At 41.1% G+C, this 21,955-nt stretch overlaps 4 protein-coding genes across 5 annotated transcripts in view; 1 reads left to right on the top strand and 3 right to left on the bottom strand.

Moving 5' to 3' along the window:
- The window catches only part of mast3a (microtubule associated serine/threonine kinase 3a), a 33,135-nt gene extending 31,604 nt beyond the window's left edge, over positions 1–1,531 (bottom strand). For both annotated transcript variants that reach the window (XM_071896350.2, XM_071896351.2), the window contains exon 1: positions 1,159–1,531. In XM_071896350.2, coding sequence (XP_071752451.1) covers positions 1,159–1,244 — 86 coding nt within the window. In that variant the 5' untranslated portion in view covers positions 1,245–1,531. The remainder of the gene's footprint in view (positions 1–1,158) is intronic.
- Positions 1–21,955, bottom strand: part of LOC139909315 (gamma-interferon-inducible lysosomal thiol reductase) — a 108,860-nt gene that overhangs the window by 76,232 nt on the left and 10,673 nt on the right. The window lies entirely within an intron of this gene.
- gdf15 (Growth differentiation factor-15) lies at positions 12,324–14,619 on the top strand. The gene is made up of 2 exons (XM_071896333.2): positions 12,324–12,702; positions 13,303–14,619. Exons 1-2 carry the CDS (start codon positions 12,375–12,377, stop codon positions 14,076–14,078), a joined length of 1,104 nt encoding a protein of 367 aa, XP_071752434.1. The 5' UTR covers positions 12,324–12,374; the 3' UTR covers positions 14,079–14,619.
- On the bottom strand, positions 17,259–19,275 carry LOC144542173 (uncharacterized). Its single transcript, XM_078287917.1, has 3 exons — positions 19,261–19,275; positions 18,274–18,593; positions 17,259–17,780 (listed from the first exon to the last, which is right to left on the bottom strand). The coding sequence occupies exons 2-3, from the start codon at positions 18,588–18,590 to the stop codon at positions 17,627–17,629; spliced, it is 471 nt and encodes a 156-aa protein (XP_078144043.1). The 5' UTR covers positions 18,591–18,593; positions 19,261–19,275; the 3' UTR covers positions 17,259–17,626.

Raw genomic sequence — 21,955 nt, 5'->3', positions numbered from 1 at the left:
GAGACTTCGCAGAGAGCCACGTTGCGTGATGAATACTGGCCACTGAGGCGGGCCGGCACGCTGCTGCGGTCTGTTGGTAGTCAAGGGCTACATTTATTCATTAAGTCATGGTGTGTTGAATGAGTAACATGGCCACAGTGTTAGCATGACTCTAGAGCCGATACCTGACCCCAGCCTATATAGAGAAGTGAATAGTTTGATCTGTCAAATGGATATTCCACAGGATTTTTTAGCATCTTACAATAGAAAATGATGTAAATTACATGTATCTATATATATGAGGGGATTGTTTTTCTTTTAAGATCATTTCCAAATCTTACCAGCGTTATGCGCTTATGAGTAACCAATTCATATATTGATCAGCAGTGGAATATGCCCCTTACAAAAACTATAGTATATTTTAGAATGATACAGTACAAGTATCACAGGAAAACTACTATTCCCTATAGGAATATTGTATTGATACCATAGGAGATAAAATGCCATTAACTATGATACAGTCACTATGAAGTCACTATTGAGTAACACAGACACACTGTAAGTCCTTGCAGGAAAATTACAGGCACATTACAGTGATTTTTTCGTCAAGGCTGATTTCAGTTACCTAATCAATAAAGGCACAGACTTTTATGTTACTGTAATCACGTCCAGCAGTGTGTGCTTATGTACAGTCACTAACCAGATCAGTGTATCGATCAGCATTGGGACTTTCTGTCTCTATATGCGACAGCTGGCAGCACTGCTAGACAATGCAGTCTGCCCCCACAACACTCTACAATGGCCACGTTTCTGTCGGAAACAAAAAACTAGGGCGGATGTACCCGACACATACTGTAGGCTATTCCTACAGAAACCACAACGGCACATCAGTCTGAGCTGCAATATAACGCTATAAAACGCAGCGGGCTGTGTGTGTGTGTGTGTGTGTATGTGTGTGTGTGTGTGCTGTGAATCAAATAGCTCAACATAAACGTCCAACAAATTGCTGTTTGTCAGGCAATGAATGGCACGGCTCAGTGGGGAGCTGATGACAACTGGAGACAAAACAGACGGAGCCTATGCGCTTTGCATCGGTTTAGTCAAGATTGTATCGATTCCCTTCGGGGCGGGTGGGAGAGACACATTCAGAAAAATCTGTTAAAAATACATTGCCTTTACCTTTTGGATCTTTTCATCATGGCCCCAGTCACGAAACTAGTTTTGTAGCTCGGCAAGACGGTCCAATAGTAATTTTGGTCAGACATGATGACGGTGACCGAAAAAGTCAATCCAGACACGTAAATGATCTTCTATAGTCGGAGCATCATCGTAAAACAGTCTTTCCTCTGGAGTTACTGGAGGCAGGCCAGTACGCAGTGTACGAAACCAGAAACTCCATTCAGGGTTGGTACAAACTGACCCCAGACCCACGGCGCAGCAGTTGGGCAGCGAGCGACTGCGGCAGCCATGCCCGCTCCGTTTCGTCTCCCTATCAACAACAAAATTACCAGGACGCTCCGTCTTCCGCAGGATACGACATTACCGAGCGATACCTTCGCCAAAACACAAAAAGTGATACAAAGTTTGCAGCAACAGCGCCGCGTAACCGTGTCAGCGGCACGTCGGAAAGAGGAGGGACTAGTGCTGCCTTCAGGCGCTGTCGGAAACATCGGCGTTACGAGGAGAACGCACACGAACGTCCCAACAGAAAGGTAGCCTAAATATGACTGGGGGAATTTTGTATTTTCTATGATACCCGAGATGTGACGTTTAGTGGGCTGAGAGCATTGAAACTGTGTCAGTAATAGATGGTATATGCCTATTGATATATAATCAAATTTTGGCTAATGCATAAATTAAAACAACGATTACATGTCTAATGTGCATTTTCAATTTTGAACAAAAATAAAAAATGAATATAACAACAGCGACCAAAAAAGTCCTTTTATTACTGGGTATATTATGTTATTATCTCCGACCAAAGACACTTGCGTGCCAAGTCCTATTTACCAGTTTCAGTTCGTACGTAGAAGCCTACGAGGAGCACGTGAAGGCAGCAGAGTGGTAACGCCGCTGATAGAGGAAGTTGTCATTCGGGAATGTTGTCTTCATGTGAGGATATGGTCCTCAAGGTTTACATGGCTTTCAAGGACCAGACAATAGGCCATAGGAGCTCAAACTGTTTTCTTAATTTTTACCTAGCCAATACCATTGTTTGTGATCAAATTCAAATGAATTACTTCAAATAAGCAGGCATATATAACAATTTATATAATAGCTACCATATACCATATGGTGTACCATAGCTATATAGTTATATTTCTGTAATAACACAAAAAACATAGTAATCCTATAATACATATTAACCGGCTACTATACAAATGTCACAGCAAAGCAATAAGGTCATTATAAACTCACTATTGAGTATCACAGACACACTATAGAAATATTATAGTGATTCCTTAGATAAACCATGTATCTTTAGTAACCCATGCATCTTACATCTTCTAACTCCACAGAGACAACTGGGGAGCTTCTCAACTTTAAGTGGCCACCACCATCAAGATACAAAGAATATCTACTACCATTTTAGATTTTCATAACATGAAATTTTAGAGCAATAGGAATTAAATCTACAGTGGATTTAAAAAGAAAGAATTTCAATGTTTTGACTACCCAGTTTTAGTCCACAACAACACTGCCCTCCAACACAACATGCCTAAAATGAAACTTCACCCCTTGTTTTGTCCTGAACACCTTGACTGTCAGGGAGACATATAGGTGACCAACACAAACATTTTTAAACTCATTTTGTGTCCATGAGATTCTGAAACCAGTAAGTCTTTAATCCATGATCTGCTGTTAGTATTCTCAGTGAAACCAACTAGAATCAGGGAAAATCCCACAACAACTTGGAGTCAGTAATGACACTGATTTTGTTTTTTTTCCTGGAACACCTCCTTCCTGCTTAAGGAGCGAACCCACAAGTAAATTCCCTCGTACTGCTCAGTTGTGTCACTCCCCTATTGACAAGACTTGATGCCAGCTGCCACTATGGCGTGACTTCAAATTAATCACCCACCAATTATTTATGCTGCTCAGACGTGGAGGGGGAAAATGATTCACGGAAAAAAAAATATTGTGGCAAAACCGAGGGCATGCGATATCCTGTAAGAGCGGTTTTGCTTGCTCAGCTACAGCTCACATCCGTCAAAAACACATTGACGACCCAGTGGACACTGGATTATCAATTTTACTGTAGCCAGGTGGGAAAGATTGATTCAGGTATTCATCCAACATGAATGACAGACCGCATTGCGTATTCATAAATTTCTACCAAAAAGCACGGGGTGAGTTTTTATCTCACGTCCTGTGCTGATTGTCTACATGACTCTTCCTTTGTTTTCATGTCAGAGTATATTGCAGCCTATCTCTCTGTCTCTCATCTCCCCACAAAGCTCTTGTAAAACCTGTCTGAGCGGTGAGGCGGCTCCGACTCTCAGGCAGCTTCAGATGGTCTTGCCTCTCAGGAAAGTGCCAAGTAAATGTCTGCTGCTGCTGTGACATATTGCAAGCATGCACCAAAGCTGACAAGTGACAAATAACACCTGGTTGGTCTGGTTGGAGTGGTGTGTGTGTGTGTGTGTGTGTGTGTAATAGGGTTAGGGTTAAGGGGCCAAAAAAGAGAAAGACAGAGCATGAAATGAGTCAGTTGGTAATACTTACACATTTCCCCTGCGTGGAAGACTCAGCTCTTTCTGGAATGGAAGAAAAAGGAAAGATTTAATTAAGCAGGCTAAAAGAAAAATATATTGCTGTTTTCATGGTAACAGAAACATTGCTTTGATATGTAGATGTCAGGCATCGCTGTTTGAGCAGAGACGGGTGTCTGCTGTTCGACAAGAGGTCTAATTTCCAAATCATTATCTTCTCCTTGTCAGGGGAGAGTTCTGTTCTGGTTTTTGACAATACTGTCGTAGGTTTCTGTGGTGATGAAAATACAAGCAATTATGCAGATTGCCTCCTCTCTATAGAGTGAAATTGGAAGGTATTTGTATATCTTTGCTGTCTTAAACAGACCTTTACATTCATAAGATGTAAGAAAAGCCAAGGCTACAGCAGGTTTTTCAGATGCAGTTTTTCAGTGATTATCCCTCTCTCCATCACTCCTCCTTATCTTCCTTTCTGTGCAGCGTAAATATCATTAGCTACAGTATGGCCTAGTTTCCTGTGTGCCAAGTGGGTCTTCTGATTCACAGGCATTTAGTGCTGAAGGCTGCATGCTGGGACTGAAAGCCCATACTGCTTTTCAGCCCAGGCAACTGCAAATCTGTGCTTCCCAATCACAATTTGAAGGACGGTCAATGGAGGGAGAATGAAGATGGCATTTAGACTGGCAGAGCTACCTGCACTGAACTCTTCCTCTCCATTCAAATGCACACACTTTTCTGAGAACAGTCCATTTCAAACAAGTGATTGATGAATGTCTTCAACAGTTACATTTCCTAACAAGGTGAGTCTTGGGTGTTTAAGCAGGGGAATCCATGCAGAGGTAATCAGGCATCACTCCTAGTTTGTCTTTTAAATCAAAGGGTACTTAAAATCTAATTACTGGTAAGGTCACAGTGCTTTACGTTTCAACACCAGCTACATGAAGACATCCTTATGTGGAGCATTACTCCATGAACATAACACCTCATTGTGTCTTGGTTTTGCTGCGGTATTTAGGGAGACATGAAAGCTGCTTCTGCAAACCTGAATCATTTCACCATAATCATCATGTTCATCATCAGCATAATCACAGGACTGCACTAAGATCTAAATTGCAGGTTAAAAGGGAACCAATCACTGTAATTGAATGGAAACACCCAGTTTGGACCTGTGTGTATCAACACAAATCCAAGAGCAGCTCTTTTCATAATGGACCCAGGGGGAAACACTGGGGAAGCAGCTTTCACTACTTAATCTCCACCTAGAAGATGCACATGAATGAATTAGGAAAGACAACACTTAATTCTGACCATTCCTCATGATAAACACGGCACACAGATGATTGCAGGGATGTTCCTGTCAGTCATTCAGGAACCCTAGGGTCTTATCACCAAGGCAACCAGATTCACCAAAGCACCTCCGAGGAGTTCAATAATAAACGTAAGGTAGCCAGGTTAGTTATGTTTTACATATAGATAGGATTGCATTCATGAAAAGCATTAGGTGCCATAATTGCTACAGTGGGCAGCCTGTTCATGCGCTCATCATGATAGTGCCACCGCCTACTCAAATGCATGGACACCATTCATGCTGAAAAATGTTCAATAGACATCATAACCATTTAAAAACGATGTCACATCACCAGCGGCAGGAATAAACAAAATAAACCTTATTTGTATAAATGGGAAAAATACTCCAGACTACAAATACTACAAATACCCCAAGACAGCTACACCCAGAGCAAAACCTGGAGAAATCCCTGGTCGTGATGCCATTTTCAAATCTCAGTTTCCCTCAAAGCTTGTGCATCGTTTGCCAGTGGATCGTATCAACGCTTTGCCTGGAGACAACGGCGGCTATCCAAGCCACGCGCTGTCGCTACGAGCCGCAGTTTGAATATTCAAGCGCTCATTTACCTGCAGACCGCGACGTCTCAGGATATTCGGCTCATCCATCATTGAGGACAATAAAAAAAAAAAACACAACCCAAGCGACTCCCTGTCAAGTCAGCCCATACTGCGCCCTGTCCTCCCCAGCAGCGTGGAGTCCGACTCTCTGCAGCCTCCACAGCCTCACCTCCTCCTTCTCCTCCTCCTCCCTTGACAGCACGACCGTCCCCACCTCCACAACCCCAAAAAAGGTGGTGACTTTAGCCAGATGATCACCTGATCGGGAAAAGAGAGGGGGGTAGAGGGAGAGAGGGAGAGGAGGAGGAGGAGGAGGAGGAGGAGGAAGAGGAGGAAGGGGGGGCACACATAGCCCAACCTGCGAGGTGTTCATTCAATAAGCAGGGAACAGTGTGTGTGTTGAACTTACCCACTCATTGAAATTCTGTGAACCATGTGTTCTGCTGCTACACTGTACTGGCATTACTGTACATTACTATAGGCATTTTGAGCTCAAGCACCCCCAGATCCAGGCACTTTAGATCAGTGATCCTCAACCTTTTTCATATCAACCACTAATTTAGTGCACATTAGAGCCATGAATTTGATGAGATTTTGTCTCTCAGACCCAAATCTGAGAATATTTTTATTGTTAGATATGATTTTGTCCAGAATTCCATGACTATATGTATTGTAGGCTATGTATAGAGAGATAATAGTGACACTATCAACTATCACTATCAAATTAGTCATTCTTCTGCATTTTCTAATTGGCTTCGTTTTTTTATTAAAAGAAATAATGGTGAAGTTTAACAATTCATCTACTTGCTGGGGACCCCCTGGAACCCCCTCAAGGACCCCTGGTGGTCCCCGGACCCCACGTTGATAACCACTGCTTTAGATGACAGACCCCCATATGATAAAGGCTCTGCCCCTCCTCCATATGAGATTTTTTTTATGCGTCTATACTGCAGAAAGATAACAATAGGGAGAGTGAAACCTCTGATCAGAATAGTTATTTGTATCCATCCTCTTATTGATTTATATTTCAGTGAATGAAATACAGTGAAATTGATCTAATTGAGCTTCTTAAACAGGATCTCCTTGACAAACCCATATGGTTAACTTTGCACTGTACTATTCAGGAGTAATGTGCCACTGTAAAGGCACAGCTGAGCGAGTCTCACCACAGACACATGTGCCCTCGCTGCACTGTGCCCTCCCCAACATATGCACTCCACTTGTTCCTCCATATGTTGAGTTACATGCAGCGCGCTTGGCTGTACAGTAGAGTAAAGCACAGTTCATCTACCGTTCACCCGTCATGTAAAATAACACGGTGTTTGTCTGGTGGAATAAAACCTCAACAGAGAGCAAAGGGAACAATTGTGCCTTGCATTGAAGCGGCATGACGGTGTGATTGATCTGTGCCTGTCACCCAATGGTACCATGATGTTTTTCCATGCAACAATGGTTGGTGTCTTGTCCTGCGGTGTCACATGTCCATTTATGTAAGCCGGAGAGCGTGAATTCCCCCTTGTTCTCTGTTGGATTTCACTGTTTGTTTGAAACAGCTTGGACTGAAAACTCTGAAACTGTGGGAAATCAGCCAAAGAAGAGCAGTCCTGTCCAATTAATACATTTTATTCTCATAATGTCAGACCTGCTATTTCAGACTAACTCCAGGCTAGTTAGATACAATTGCAAGATTTGATTCAGGTTAATCCAAGTGTATAATTGTGCATTCAAGCAGTATATGCAGCTATGTGCTTATTATACAAACATCAGTAATGGCTTTTCTCTGCATGTCCTCTGTTTCAGCCAATGCATCCAAATCCACTGTCAGTCAACTGTACTGCGGATCACTACAACGGGTGTATTCTCAATGCCACTGATGTGTTTTTGTATTTCTTATCACCATGGTCTCTTTTCTTTGCACCTTATCATCATCTTTTCTCATCAACAGACATGACAGCAAAGGGAGACTAAGATCATAATCAGCTTCCTCATGATCTTACAAGGAAGTGCTCACCTCAATGTGACAAGGAAGACAGTTGAAATATGTAGTCTGCTGCAATTTTTTTTATGATTCATTTTTCTTTGTTTGGGTGTGAGCAATTTGCAAACTGAGATATCTTTCGTGAACCGAGATGCCCGTCCTCATCAATATCCATTTCCTTCTTCGTCATAAATATTCAGTAGGTTTTGCTCCCAGTCAGACCGATGGAGTTCAGAGCTTGGAAGGCACAGAATGGAAAATCTGCATTTGTCCTCTTTTCATGCTCTCCATGCGATTCGGGGTAGGTCATCTTCAAATGATCTGTGCTCATTAGTGGGACCAATCAGGCATGAAAGTGTCTCTTCCTCTTTTTTTCTGTCTACTTTCTTTTTCAGTCATTTCTGTTCCCTTTCTGTACTTTACTTCTGTCTCTCCTCTTTCATCCCGCTGTGAGGCTGAAAGGCAAAGAAAACCCAAAGTTAGCTCCCAGTTCCCTGACAGTATCCAGCCAGTCAGGATTTCATGCTATTTTCTGCAAAGTGGTGCAGAGAAGTAAAGAATAAAATAAACTGGCAACACAAATGAAATCAGTTCTTGGAAGAAAAAAAAAACTGACACAGAATGAAATTCTCTGTACATGCAATGCCCACACAGCCCATTACACTCACCCATTTGGCCTTTAATTGAACTTCTGAAAAAGAAGGGATGTCTCTTGTATGCTGACTAGACATCAGCCTCTTCATCCCAACTTCAATATTTCTTCTGGGATGGAAATTTTAACACCGACCCCAGATCAGCATCTAGCAGCTGTTTCACCATCCTCCTCCTGACTCCAAGTAACCCTGCTTAGCTGATTAAATGGTGCACAGTAGCTTCAGTGCCACTAGAGGGGGCCATGGAGCTGTGTGTCTATCTGTGTTGGTCCTGCTATTGACAGGAGACCTGTCCAAGGTGTTTTCCTGCCTTCCACCTAATGCATGCTGGGACAGCCTCCACCCCCCTGTAAATCTGAATAGGAATAAGCGGGTAGAGAAAAATGAATGAATGAATGCATGAATGAATGAATGAATGAATGAATGGTACATCCAGAGATGTAGTGGAGGGTAAACACACCTAAACCCTGAAGTCAGTTTCCCCACCCTTTTGTATGCAGAATCTAAGACATACATCTTTTTGACATAAAATCATGGTATACATAGAAGCAATATCATTGTAAGTTACACGAGGATAGGAAAGGAAAAAAATATATAAATGAATGGTGGTTCTTCCATGATGATAGTTTATGCACATTTTTATTTAGCGCAACATAGCTGGGTACATCCTTTCCCACAGTTTCCTGTATTAACAGTCTATTCTGAGGCGCACACACACTCACACACACACACACACACACACACACACATGCATAGGGAGTGTACATGGGGGAGTGCACATGGGGATGTACATACATATGCATGCATGTATGAATGCACACACACACTCACACACACACACACACACACACACACAGTGCACTGTTTCCCTGAGGCGGCTACCACTAAGGGAAATGTGCTATCAATGGGAAGAAACCAACACCTCTATCTCTCACTAACGCTGAGTCTCTCTAGCAGCCAACATGTCTGTCTTTTACCAGCTCATATGACGAAACTGTTGCATTGCTCCCGTGGCTCTCAAAAATAACAACTTGCGTCTGCCCCGTTATTTTCTCTGTTTTTTTCCCCCCTCTCTTTCTTTCACACACACGCACACAGTGAAAGAGATGGAAAGAAAAAAAAGAGAAAGAGAGGAGAGTCTTACATGAGAATGTGAATGTGAACAGTGCCAGTTTGCATGAATCACTCTACACCTTTCACACACTTCCAGCCCTCCAGGTAGGATCACCTGGCAGAGCACATGATTGTTTCATCACCTAAGTGACTCACTGCTCAGAAATTCACGCACTCCACACTCTCAAAAAAGGTACAGCGCTGTCACCTTTTGTCACTTGGGCAGTGTCTTCTTCATGCCATGAAATACTTTTACTTGGTTCAGTAAGTTAGTCATGGTTTTGAGATGTTCTGTTGTGGCTTTTTGTCACATTGAATATATTGACTGATACATGCGAGAGAGCAGACATGAATTTTTCTCTGATTTTAGTTATTGTCATCAATATTCAAAACATAATGGAAACCTTCTTCTAAGACATCACACTCTCATTTGTGTGTCTCAGTAAAATAACCATTGAACCAGCTGTGTCTCCAGCCTAAGACATTTGTCTCTGGCTCAGAAAATATAAATGTAATTACAGTATAATAAATGCAGCAACTACTCAATAACAGCAGCAAATCAGTTCAGTAAAGACTGACCAAATTATTTGAATACGATCACATCATTCCTCATTCTCAAAACCAAACTCAAATCAAACCCAAGTTCCCATGGGTTTGATTTGAGCATTTCCCTCCTTCATAGTATATATTGTGAGCTTGGAATTATAAGGTTCTATCTGACTATTTTTTTTTAAGTTATCAAGTTATCAAGTTATCCACATATTCATAATGTTTAAATCTTATTTTTATGCTTGTGTGGTGTTTTTTTTTTTATTTTATTTTTTTTAAGGACATTGGGGGTTAAATATAAAAAAATACAAAAGTACATAACAGTTTTGCCCGCTGGTATGGATGCTCAATTTGTCAGAACTGCACTCCACCCAGACAGAGCCTTATAATTGCAAGCTCACTATTCTACAAACTACTCTACAAAAGAGCGTCCATGAAAGCGCTGCCTTGCAGCTATCACAGGCCATATGAAGAGGGGGAATCTCTCTTTATCAGCGAGCGATAGCTGGGAAAGCCTTCAGGTGAAAAGAATAAGGTCAGTCACACATGCAGGGAGACACGTCACTATATACTGTAACCATATAGTGTACTGACCCTATTTACTGATAGTGGATAGAAGTATGGAAGACAGGGGACTTTCATATCATGCATTGTGCTGTAAACTGTTTGGCAAAGATCCACTGAGCAGATGGAAAGAAGCTGTTGTGGCCTATTTTTAGCTGTATAGTCTGTCATAACAAACGCTACTGGAAGAGAAGGAATGCTGTCGCCACCTTTTACCTCACTGGAAGGATAGTAGATGTTGAGAATGTTGAGATGTCTATTAAATGTATATTGTAACCATAATAAACATTGATCACACTCACGGACGGCTCCATATTAGATCTTTGGCATGCACATTACATCAGTCGTGTGATGATGTGATTACAGTAACAACAGAGTGAGATAATTTTCCCTTGTAACTGACACTCGAGACCATTCCCCCTCATGTAGATAACAGGCTAACAGCTTTGTTTGTTTTTCTATCCAATCATGAGACGCTTCCTTTTCAGTCAGGTCACAGCTAGTTTTAGGAGGATCATGATGACACAGCTGTATGAACATGAAGGTAGGTGTGCATGTTGGTTGGTCAGCCTGTCGGTAGATCGCTCGTCTCCATCTCTAGTGAAGATGGCTTCATGGACTCAAATCCTGTCTGATCACATGTAGACAAATCACTCTCTCCTCCCTTTCTTGTCTACTGTATATCAGTGGTTCTCAACGTGGGGTCCGGGGACCACCGGGGGGCCTTGAGGGGGTTCCAGGGGGTCCCCAGCAAATTGATGAATTGTTAAACTTAACACGATTAGAAAATGTAGGAAAATGACTATTTTGATCATAGTTTCACTGTTATCTCTCTACCTACAGTACAGATAGTCAAGGGATTCTGGACAAAATCATTTCTAACAATAAAAATATTCTCAGATTTGGGTCCGAGAGACAAAATCTCATCAAATGAGGGTCCATGGCCCTAATGTGCACTAAATTAGGGGTCCTTGATATGAAAAAGTTTGAGAATCACTGCTGTGTACTGTCACTAAATCTGTTAAAGGGAGGTGGGCTGTTCACCCCTTATGCTTGGGACTATAGATTGACATTAATAGCTTGCTAACTTTGGCAACATGATGGCCTTGCAGCCCATCAACCAAGTGTCTTTGAGCAAGACGCTGAATCCCTACCAGCTGCTCTGAGCCGCTCCTGACCTCTGACCAGGGAAAACAGGCAGCTCATTATAGGGATCAATAAACTATCACATTGCCATTATTAAATCTGGAGGAGCTAACGTAATTACCCATTGTTCCCTTCCAACTGGTCACTGTAAGACATATGGTCAGTATTTGATCAAGTGACGCATAACCATCCTGGTGGAGGTGCACACCATGTATTCATGACGTCACTCGATAATTTCCAGCAATCTCTTTATTGCATGTCAGCCTCTCTCCCATCTTTGCTGTCACTGTGTGTTATCTAATAAAACAGAAAAACCTTACAATTTCACAATCTGTCTCTTAAGCATTATGCTCAGTGAGTTCGAGTTTTGGCTTTGTCACGCCAAATGCTGAAAACATAAAATCTATGCTGTAGTTGATTTGCTCATTATCATATATTTGTATTCAGGTTTTTGAGCATGTAATCTTCTCATGCCAGTTATATACATGGTGCCCTTTTCACTCAGCAGCAGTACAGGACAGCACATTTCTCGTTTCATGATTTGCATGTTGTGAACACATAACACAATGCTACAAAACCTTGCAACATAATCATTATGACATACGGCTCGACCTGTAATCCATCAAAGGAGTGCTGCTCACCTGACCCAGCAGGGGTGTGGCAACACAGAAGCTCTATAAATGAAAGCATGTCAAGAATTTCATTCATAACATGGACAAACCCCATCCAGTGAGCTCCACCACTCAGAAAGCAGACCTACCTGGCAGGCTCACCATGCTGCACTTTCTCCTCTCCACGCTGCTCCTTATCTCCCTCTGCGGCCCAGCGGAGGGCCGGCCTCCCACGGCCCATGAAGACACGCCTGATGTGGACGGAGAGGACAGCCAGAGGCTCCTGCTCCTGGAGGCAGTGAAGACGGGGATCCTGAGCTCACTGGGCATGGACAGAGAACCCAGGCCAACTGAGAAGTCCTCACATCAGGATTTGAGGAAGATGTATCAGCTGTACAGGGAGAAACTGAGGGAGCTGAGAGGAAATTCCAGCCAGTCGATTAGGGAATCCTGGGATTCCACAATGTCCACTGTGCTCCTCCCAGCTACAGGTGAGATGTGTGTTAGATCAGGGCCACACCATGCTGCAGGAGGAGATTTAGCCCTAAATTAGCCATCATCACCTCCAACGCTTAATTAGTTTAAAAAAATCTTGTAGTGTGAGTTTACCTTTGCAGATGCAGACAAAAGTGATAGTACTGGTTTGGCTATAAATACTTTTGCCATTATTGTTCATGCTCTAGCTAAAGATAGGAATCATCTGGCTTCATGGAAGTTAACTATGAAGAGGTTAAACTCATGTGAAATGGTTGGAATTAGAATCTGCAGCCATCAAACGTCTAGTAAACAAAACAAACACATTCCAAACAAGCTTTTAGAAGTCATGAGAATGGTAGGCGCACCTTGTAGAAGCTGTTAAGCTTTGTTTTGGGGTTTTTATGTGTAATCAATCAATCACTCAATGGCCAGAGATTTTTTTTAAATGGCTTCATGATTCGGATGATTATTATTTTCAAATTCCACTATCATTTCTTGTTTTCAACAGTATCCTTTTATACTTCATTCTCCATTGTTTCATACCATTTCCTAAATGCACTTAATGAAGTCATAACCGAATGTTGTTGTTCTCTCTTTTTGTCTTTCTCTTTTAGTGGAGCCGGTAAAAGTGCTTCGGAGCAAGGGAGGACAACGCATACAATGGTACAGAGCTGTTTTCCACAAGAACCCGAATATCCAGACTGAGCTGACACTAGCTCGGGCAGAGCTGAAGATTTCCAGACAGATTTTAGATAAACCCACGCCCACTCAGCCTGAGATAAGACAAGAGATTCAAGTCAAAGTCAATGGGATGAAGCCAATGAACACTCCTTCATGGAGACACATAGACACTCTAGCCCATGCAAATGTCTCAAGCACTCCAGATCTGACTCTGGACATCAGTCCTGAGGTGGAGAAGTGGAGGAGCGATGGTGGTCAGTCGCTGGTTGTGGATGTGGGGCTGGTTGTGGGTAGAAGTCATGAGCCTAGTGCAAATCCAGGCGTTGCTCTGGAGCTAGGCCTCCTGCAGCCCAGGAGGAGGAGGCAGCCTCGCTCCAACAGAGAAGACAACTGCGACGAGCAAGGCTGGTGCTGCCGCAAGTCTGTCAGCGTGTCGTTCAAAGACATCGGCTGGTCGGACTGGGTGGTGGCCCCGACCGCCTACATCATGCACTTCTGCGACGGCACCTGCCCCCACAACTACAAGCCGGCCAGCATGCACACGCAGGTGAAGTCTCGGCTGTACCAGATGACCAGAGGAGGGACGCCGCGCCCCTGCTGCGTGCCTGCGGCCTACGAGCCCATGGTCCTCATGCATTACGACAGTAAGGGAAAGTTGAAGCTGACGCCCTTCAACGACTTGATTGTCAGTAAATGCCACTGTGCCTGAGTCGCTCCGGGGCAAGACCAGGCAAGGCCACGAATAAGTCGCAAGCAAAGCCACCAGATAAAATAATAATAATAATAATATGTTACATGGTGAAACAGAAAAAGGATTGTGTCCTTAAAGGAGACAAGAATATTTTGTTACACCTGATTAGCAGCATTACTGTCATTGCTTTCAGTGGTTAGCTAAATTAAAATTCCAATCAGCCATTAGTGCATGCATGTGCAAGTTGCACAGAGCCACTGACTGTGTTTGTGACTGTTTTGTATTGTAGATCAAGCAGTAGATCTGTTCCTTTATAGTTATTTATTGTAAGTTATATTTAAGATTAAACTTATTAAAAATATTTGTGTTATAATATTTAGTACTCTATGTTGTATTTTTTTTTCATTTATTATGCAGCTTTAAAGCACTGTATTGTTTTCAATGTTTAGACATTTTGCTAAATATTATAAGTTTGTACTGTCTTATACATTTCAGTAATTATATGAACACATGAATAAATGTTCTGCTATATTCATGCTGAATTGTTGCAGTTGAATACATGGGCAACATGTACATTTCATAATAAACTTGTGTGCCTGATACAATCTCATATTTGTCATTTATCCACAGAAATAGTACAAGTGCTTTGACGCACAGTGTTAACCACTGAAATACAGCCATATCAGCTTTACATCAAATCACCTAGTGCAATAGATTCCCAAGGTTAGGGCGTGCCAGAGAAGTCAGCATGTTAAGATATGATAACTTATATCTCCCAGCTGTGACCTTGCAGCTACTTTCACCATGGCCTTGCCAGGAGTCAGTGACCTAGAGGACAAAACTAACATAATTATTAGTTTACTATGACAAGGAAAAGGGGAATTAGTAAGAGAGAGAAAAGACAGCTGCCTGTTGTGTAAACTCAGGACTGTTCAGATTACATATCAACGACGGCACTGTAAATGCATTTTCATTGCAGATTATCAAAGATTGTGTCTGTAATAATTGCTTTTCAATGCTGTTGAGATAAGTTATTAGAAAAAGAACAAATACTAATGTGAGATATAATACGATAAGTATGGTCGCCGTATCTTTGTTTTATCTACGACAAGAAAATATAATGAATTAACATCACAAAAAAGAGCTCACAGAGAAAAGTAAAAAAGAAGCCAATATGCTGTTCAGTGGATTTGACCATAGTAGTAATTAATATAGTGCCATGATATTATTTAGTGAGCGATGGGAGAGGATTTTTTTTTAAATCAAAGCAGAAATGGGTAGCAAGCTCCTCTAAAATATTTCCAATTATATATTCAATATTCTGCAAAGTAACACCACCACCACCCCTAATGAGCAATTTATAGTTTTTATCTCTGGATGGATAAAGGTCACGGCGAAGTATGAGCATATGTTGTTTTACCATTAATAAAGTAGATGTATTAAAGGGTGGGGCATATCAAGTGACCCTGGAAGATTGAATAAATAGGAAACTGAATAAATAGGCAATTAATCTTTGGCTGGAGACACAAATGCTTAGTGTAATTACACTTTTCATATGGTAAACGTACACCTGTGTCCAGTAACTGCTCATTCATTTCTTTGTTTTTGTCCCGTTACTACCCATTTGTTTCTTTGTGTCAAGGATGACATCCTCAGTTATTACACAACCGGGACTGATGTAAATGTCCTCAATCTTAAATTCTGAAAGGCCCTGCGTTGCAGTACCACCCAAAGTATACAAGTATAATAGAATTAGGGACAATATTTATCAAGCCCTTCTGTGTGTAATCACAGATAGACAGCCTGAACTCTTTGGCCTCTGTTGTTTAGCTGTCTCCTGGTTTTAATCCTAGTGGCATGCAAATCAAACAGCCTGCCTGGAAACCGCTGCTATTACCAAAATCAAGTCCGGGATGACAGTAAACAAGATAAACAATGAAAACAAAGAAAAAGGAGAAGTCATGGTCTGCAAACCTCCACCAACACTCAGCCCATCCCCAATACCATTACCCATTGCCTCACTCCAGAATAGCACACAGTCAGTTATTAGACTGTAATGTTCGGACAAAGTGTTTGTGTTCAGTCTAAGCTTTTTGTAAGTCTCATATGGAACAATAAATCTGAATGGCATCGATGCAATAAGGTCAGAAGGATATTCATTCCCTTTCAGTATGTCTCTTTTGAAATATTGATGAACTACTTTTAATAACCATATAAAGTGGACTTCACCTTTTGTTCCTGGAGGAACACTTGATGGTTCAGTATCCTTCATGTTATTTAGCCTTTTTGCGCTCAAGCATCATATTCTCTTTTTTTGTTTTTTTCTCTACCTATTCCTAATACACATATAGAAATATATACCATATTCCTATATACTGTATATAAATCTGTAAACATCGAATTAGCTATAGGGATTCATCTAATAATTTTGAGAAAACAGGGTGGATGGAATTATCCCTAGTTTATATATGAGCTTGATCAACAGGCTCCCAACTTCTTTTGTCCAGAACAAAACGTCTATTCATGGCAAAATACTCTTGGAGGCAATTTAGACTGTATACATAGGTTCATTTATATTTATTTTCTTGTTCAACATGATGTTCTTTCTCTCTCATCTTCAGCTCATAAGCAACCCATGGCGTATCTATCATTTTAGCAGGGAGAAAAGAATCAGCCTGCATTCAGTGAACTGGCGTTTGGATCCAGCGCCACAATTAAGATGAAGTGCATCATTTGCATTGGACTTCATTAGTTCTTGAAACAACATTTTAAAGAACATAATTTCGCTCATTTCTTTATTTCATAAATTACTGCAATTTGCAAAAAAAACATCTATTTTTTTTCTGATTGTGGAATTCAGTCATGACTGTATGAGTCAGATAAGTGTAGAATCTGCATGCATGCATGACTTCACCTCACAACACTGGATAAACTGCAGTTCATTCAGATGTTCACTCATCTTTTCTCTATTTCTGGACAAAAGCGTAAGCTCCAAGTCAAAGCAACTCATCAGCAATTCCATATGCACTCAGAGAAAGTCAGAAAAAGGAATATGATCTAACCGGAGAACTGGTCACCTCGAACTGCTGATAAGATGTGCTGACTACTACAGTATGTCCAATATGACCTTAAATGAACTGTGTCAAACACATACCAAATACAATGAGCAACATGAATGAAAGGGCCGTGTTTGTCAAGAAAACTGTCATGTTCCTTTATTCCTCCCTTAAATCCAGAGTTGACAGAAGGAGTGCATTTCATAATGATTGTACAAAGTGTATGTCACCTTCTTTCACCCCTCCTGAACTATAATTTACACACATAATTTCACATAACTTTATAGATTAGGAGTAATAATTGTAGCACAACATGTCTATAAAATATATGTATAATTTATATTGAATGTACATACGCCACACAGACAATAGTATATTGTTTTGTGCTTGCAGCTCAGCTGTATCAAAAAGCTCTGTGGTGTCTTCCAGCCCCACCTTCACCTTAATCTAATAAAAGATGGCTCACGGCATAAAGGGACTGAAAAGACTGTGATATTAATACAGTTTGTCTTACAAAGCATCTGGCATAATATACAGGTCATCTTCTTCTTCTCCTTGGGTGTCTGGGAGTATGGCGAGGCTGCAGGCCGGGTCGTTGCTGTATATTGCGTCATCTGGTGAATCACACTGCAAGTACAAATCCTCTTCAGGTTCACTGGGTGACCTAGGGAGAGACAATAAGTGCAGATTGTCCATATCAGAACGTGTTTCCCTGAAAAGTTACGCCAGACTTCTCGTAACCAGTGAAGAAGGGTTTTACACGGTGACGCCACAAGACAAATATGATGTGGACTGTGTGGAGTCCCTTTATCCAGCTGGTGATATTCTGCTCCGGGTCACAGAAAAACTCCACCGCTGAGTCACCAGTCGGGGAATTGGATTGATATATTTTAAATCATATGAAACAACAGTGAGGAGGGCAACGCCAGATATGGGCCAAAATTGGAGGCAAATATTACAACAGTGTTGTGCAAAATGGGGAAATCAACCACACTCAGTGTTCCTTCATTTATTTCCGCTCTTCTGTCTACTGTGGTTTCATCTTCTCTAAATGGTTTGAGTCCATTGACCAGACACTTAGATTTACATTGGAGTGTACGAATTAGCTCTTTATTCCAAATCAACATCAATAGACATTTTAATTGAGTATATCTTACCTGTCCATGTCCACCACGGTTCTATTGTGGCCAGCAGTTTGAAGGTTTTCATAGATAGGGGTCTGTTCTGTAGACTGTGTTCTAATCATGCTGGTGTACTGATGGGAGTCTTGTGGTGTCTGTGTCTGGTCTTCCTTTTTCTGGCTACTTTCACGTCTGAGCTGCAACATATTCCTGAGTTTCCTCCGCTGTGTGTACACAGCCAGGCCGACTGCCATCCCAAGCAGCAGAAAGAAGAAGGTCAGACCCACAGCCAGACCTGCAGGGGAGCCGGGGGGCTCACAGGCTGTGTTGTTACAAGTCATATTGACGTCCATGGTCTGTAAAGGTGAAAGTAGAAGGATTGAACTCTGATATTGCTCAAGATACTATATGGTGCATATTTTATGATATTTATTTAAATTTCTGTACTTTTATTAGCCTATACAAGACATTTTAGATAGTTGTAGTCTATTTAAAAGCCCATAGGGACTGAATGGAAATTAGCAGTAGTTACAAACTCCATGTGCATACATCTGTTATATTTCAACTGTGAAGTGTAATTATGTTAATTGCACTGTCCCTATCAAATAAACTAATTAAAAAAAATAAAAAAATATATAAAGTAAAAGTAGTAGTAAAAAAATTATATTGCTTAATTATTTATTAGAAATTAGTAAAAATCTCATTATTGTATAGAAAGCTTAGGCACATTTTTTTTTTTACCATTCTCACTTTACACATTGTTTTCCATTTGAAAAAGACTGTTGTTAAAACTGTTGTTCACTTCTTGCTACCAGTCTGCAATAAAGTTTTACTTATTAAAAATAGAAAAGGTTTTCTGAACATTTTCACAAAACAGATCAAAATTCACAATACATTCCAGGAAATGCTGTAAATAATCACGCAGGCCAAGTCAAACATTTGGCCATTTTCTATGTCAAGGGTTGTTTCAATAGCAATAGCAATAGTCACAAAGTGTAGATCAATCAAAAACTGTGATCTTACCAAACAAGGCTCTGGCGCTCTGTGTCAAGGTCTGAGTCCTTGGAGCGAAGTCATTTAGTTGTCTTTAATCTTTCACACATGTAACTTTGAAGTTCCCTTTTTTCTGAAACCATGAAACTTGGCAATGAAAACGGTGAAACTAAGGTTTCCTGTAAAAGCCCTGCTGTCAACACAAGCAGCTGCTGACAGGAGAATTAATGTTGAAATTCAAGTTTCATGAATCACTAGATCACTTTTCAATCAGAACACATATATTAATGTATAGGATAAAATCACTAATTATAAATTCCAATCCTAAATCTAAAATTATTTGTGTTTAGAAGGTTAAATTGGCAAAATTATTATTTTTATTATTACTTAATTTCTCTAGCTGAAAATCACAAATCTACCCAAAGGTAATTTATTCACTTCAGACTTGTGCAATGATATAATATATATAATTTTTTTTTTCACGTATCATTATCTGCATAGAAACTTCCTGCTGATTGCGTGACATTGCATTCAGAAGAGGAGGGAAGTTGGTCAAAATTCATGTCTCACATTCACATTTAAATTTCTCTCACATTTATACATTTGCACATCATGCATTTGGCAAGGCTTTCTGAGCTGCAAATATACAAGTAGTTGTCCTTCAGTCAGTTATAAGGAAAAACACACACATACATATGAACAGAAAGATAAAGTCTAAAGTCAAAGTACTGCTATCTTGCATCTGGATGCCTGTATGGCAACATTAATAAGTGTTGTTGACACTGTTAAAAGCAAGCTGTTGCACACACTTACACACAGACATTAAGCAGAATTGGTCTTGCAGCGTTGCTGGTTCCAGGTCAGTATCTGGTTCAACAGGACCTATACCTCCCCCTGCTGTCAATTTCACTCCCCAAACACAGAACACACCATGTCAACCTGTTGCATTTCCTTTTCTTTACGATTTCCACTGTCTCCATTCTGCATAATTCAGAAAATTATGATTCCTCAGAGGCTTTTTTGTGGGGAGAAAGGTGCTTTGAACCATCACTGTTTGGATGTTTAGTCACTTGAAGAACCATTGGTGAGTCCATATATCACTCAGTGGTTCTCTAGTGCACAAGTTGCTCTATATTGAGCCAAAGAGAGTGAGGCTACAATTTCCTTGTTTGACTGTAATCCATATTTGGCTCTTGTATGTGCATATATTACACTGTATGAAATACCTATTGCACATCCTAAATATTCTTATTAGTAGGCTTATGGTGAACATTGTGGTTTGGAAGGAACAAATTCAGCTATTCTTGGAGGTTGAAAAAAAAAGATATTGTTATAAATTATTGGTACAGAAAAACCAATGTGTTTTGGAAGAAAACCTTCATCAGGGTGACCAGACACAAGACAATGGATCTTACAGTAAATACCTTTCCAAAATGCAAAATGGCAACTTCAGTCAGAAATCAGAAAATATCTCACATGTCAAAGGTCACCGTCTACATGTCGACAAAAAAGCTTTAGCCTAAATCTACTACATATAGGGAAATGAAATCAACACCATCCATCCGTGGCTGTGCCAGATACCTACTGTACACCACAAATATTCTTATTAGTAGGCCAGCTGGGTGAAAAAATTGGTTTAGCATTAAAAATAATCAAGGGAAGGGAAACCAGCGGGCAAGTGATTAAGTGAAGTGAAACAGCGGCGCTCTTCCACAGGCTCGCTCGCTAACTCATGCCTCTGAGATGTTCTCTGCTGCTCTGCCGTTGCTGCCGCTGCGGCGTGTTTACATAAGATAAACAGGAACAATATCTGGCGGAGGACGACTGGATGCAGGAATCCTCTGCGACATGTGTTTCTCCTCGTTTTACCAGGCCGTTTCAAACAGGCTCAACTTCAAGGCTTTTCTTCCCCTCCAAGGCTTATTCGGCAATAACAGAATAATCCCGCGCGCAGACTCCCTCCCTCCACCTGCCCTGGAGTCCCCCCCTTCTTTTTCAATGGTTGCCATGGTTACTGTACAGCCAAATTTCACTCTTCTGAATGGCAGGTGAAACAGCATTACTAGGTCCATTGTGCTTTCAGTGCCTGTAACGCTAAAAACAAACAAAAAGAACGAATTGTGGGTGTGGCATTGGGTGGCTGTAGGTGAAAAACAAAACCTTGAGATCTTTCGTTTCTTTCTTTTGTATTTGCAGGTTGAGTTTTTTTTTTGTTTTTTTTTTTAAATGTGTCTGCAAGGCACATACATGATGTTTGCAAAGTTGTGCATGCGGCTCTTTCCTGGGCTGCTGCGGTGTCGTCGTGTAAAAGTCTAATTCCCACTGCAGTGACACGCGGACAAGAATGGACACGCAGGTACGCATGCAGACACTTTTTTGCTCTGATTCATTCATTCATTAAATCATCGAGCCAGGCACAGGGGAGAGGGAGGTGTAGGCTTAGCTGTATAACTCCACGTCATGTAGTCAGGGGAACAATAAGTGACAGAATACCACCTCTCCACATACACACACACACACACACACACACACACACACACACACACATGCAGCAACAGGTCGTTCAGCTGTCTGTGGAGCCAGAGATCCAGACATAAGCAAAGTGTTCAGTTGCATTTATACAGTAATGACTGATGAGTTGGAACTTCCTCTGCTCTATTAAATCCAATACAGGGCCATTTACCTTGAGAATGCTTTGCACTGAACCTGCAACTTCAGATCTTTA

The sequence above is a fragment of the Centroberyx gerrardi genome, chromosome 13 (assembly GCF_048128805.1).
Source record: "Centroberyx gerrardi isolate f3 chromosome 13, fCenGer3.hap1.cur.20231027, whole genome shotgun sequence".
Taxonomy (NCBI): Eukaryota; Metazoa; Chordata; class Actinopteri; order Beryciformes; family Berycidae; genus Centroberyx; species Centroberyx gerrardi.
Note: the sequence above shows the minus strand (reverse complement) of the source record. Positions and strands in the feature narration are given on the sequence as shown.

Excerpts from the sequence above, each read along its gene's own strand:
- gdf15 (XM_071896333.2), top strand. The coding sequence starts at position 12,375 with ATGCTGCACTTTCTCCTCTCCACGCTGCTCCTTATCTCCCTCTGCGGC. Across the intron at positions 12,703-13,302 it reads TGTGCTCCTCCCAGCTACAG|TGGAGCCGGTAAAAGTGCTT; the intron begins GTGAGATGTGTG and ends TTTCTCTTTTAG.
- LOC144542173 (XM_078287917.1), bottom strand. The coding sequence starts at position 18,590 with ATGGACGTCAATATGACTTGTAACAACACAGCCTGTGAGCCCCCCGGC. Across the intron at positions 17,781-18,273 it reads ACCGTGGTGGACATGGACAG|GTCACCCAGTGAACCTGAAG; the intron begins GTAAGATATACT and ends GTCTCTCCCTAG.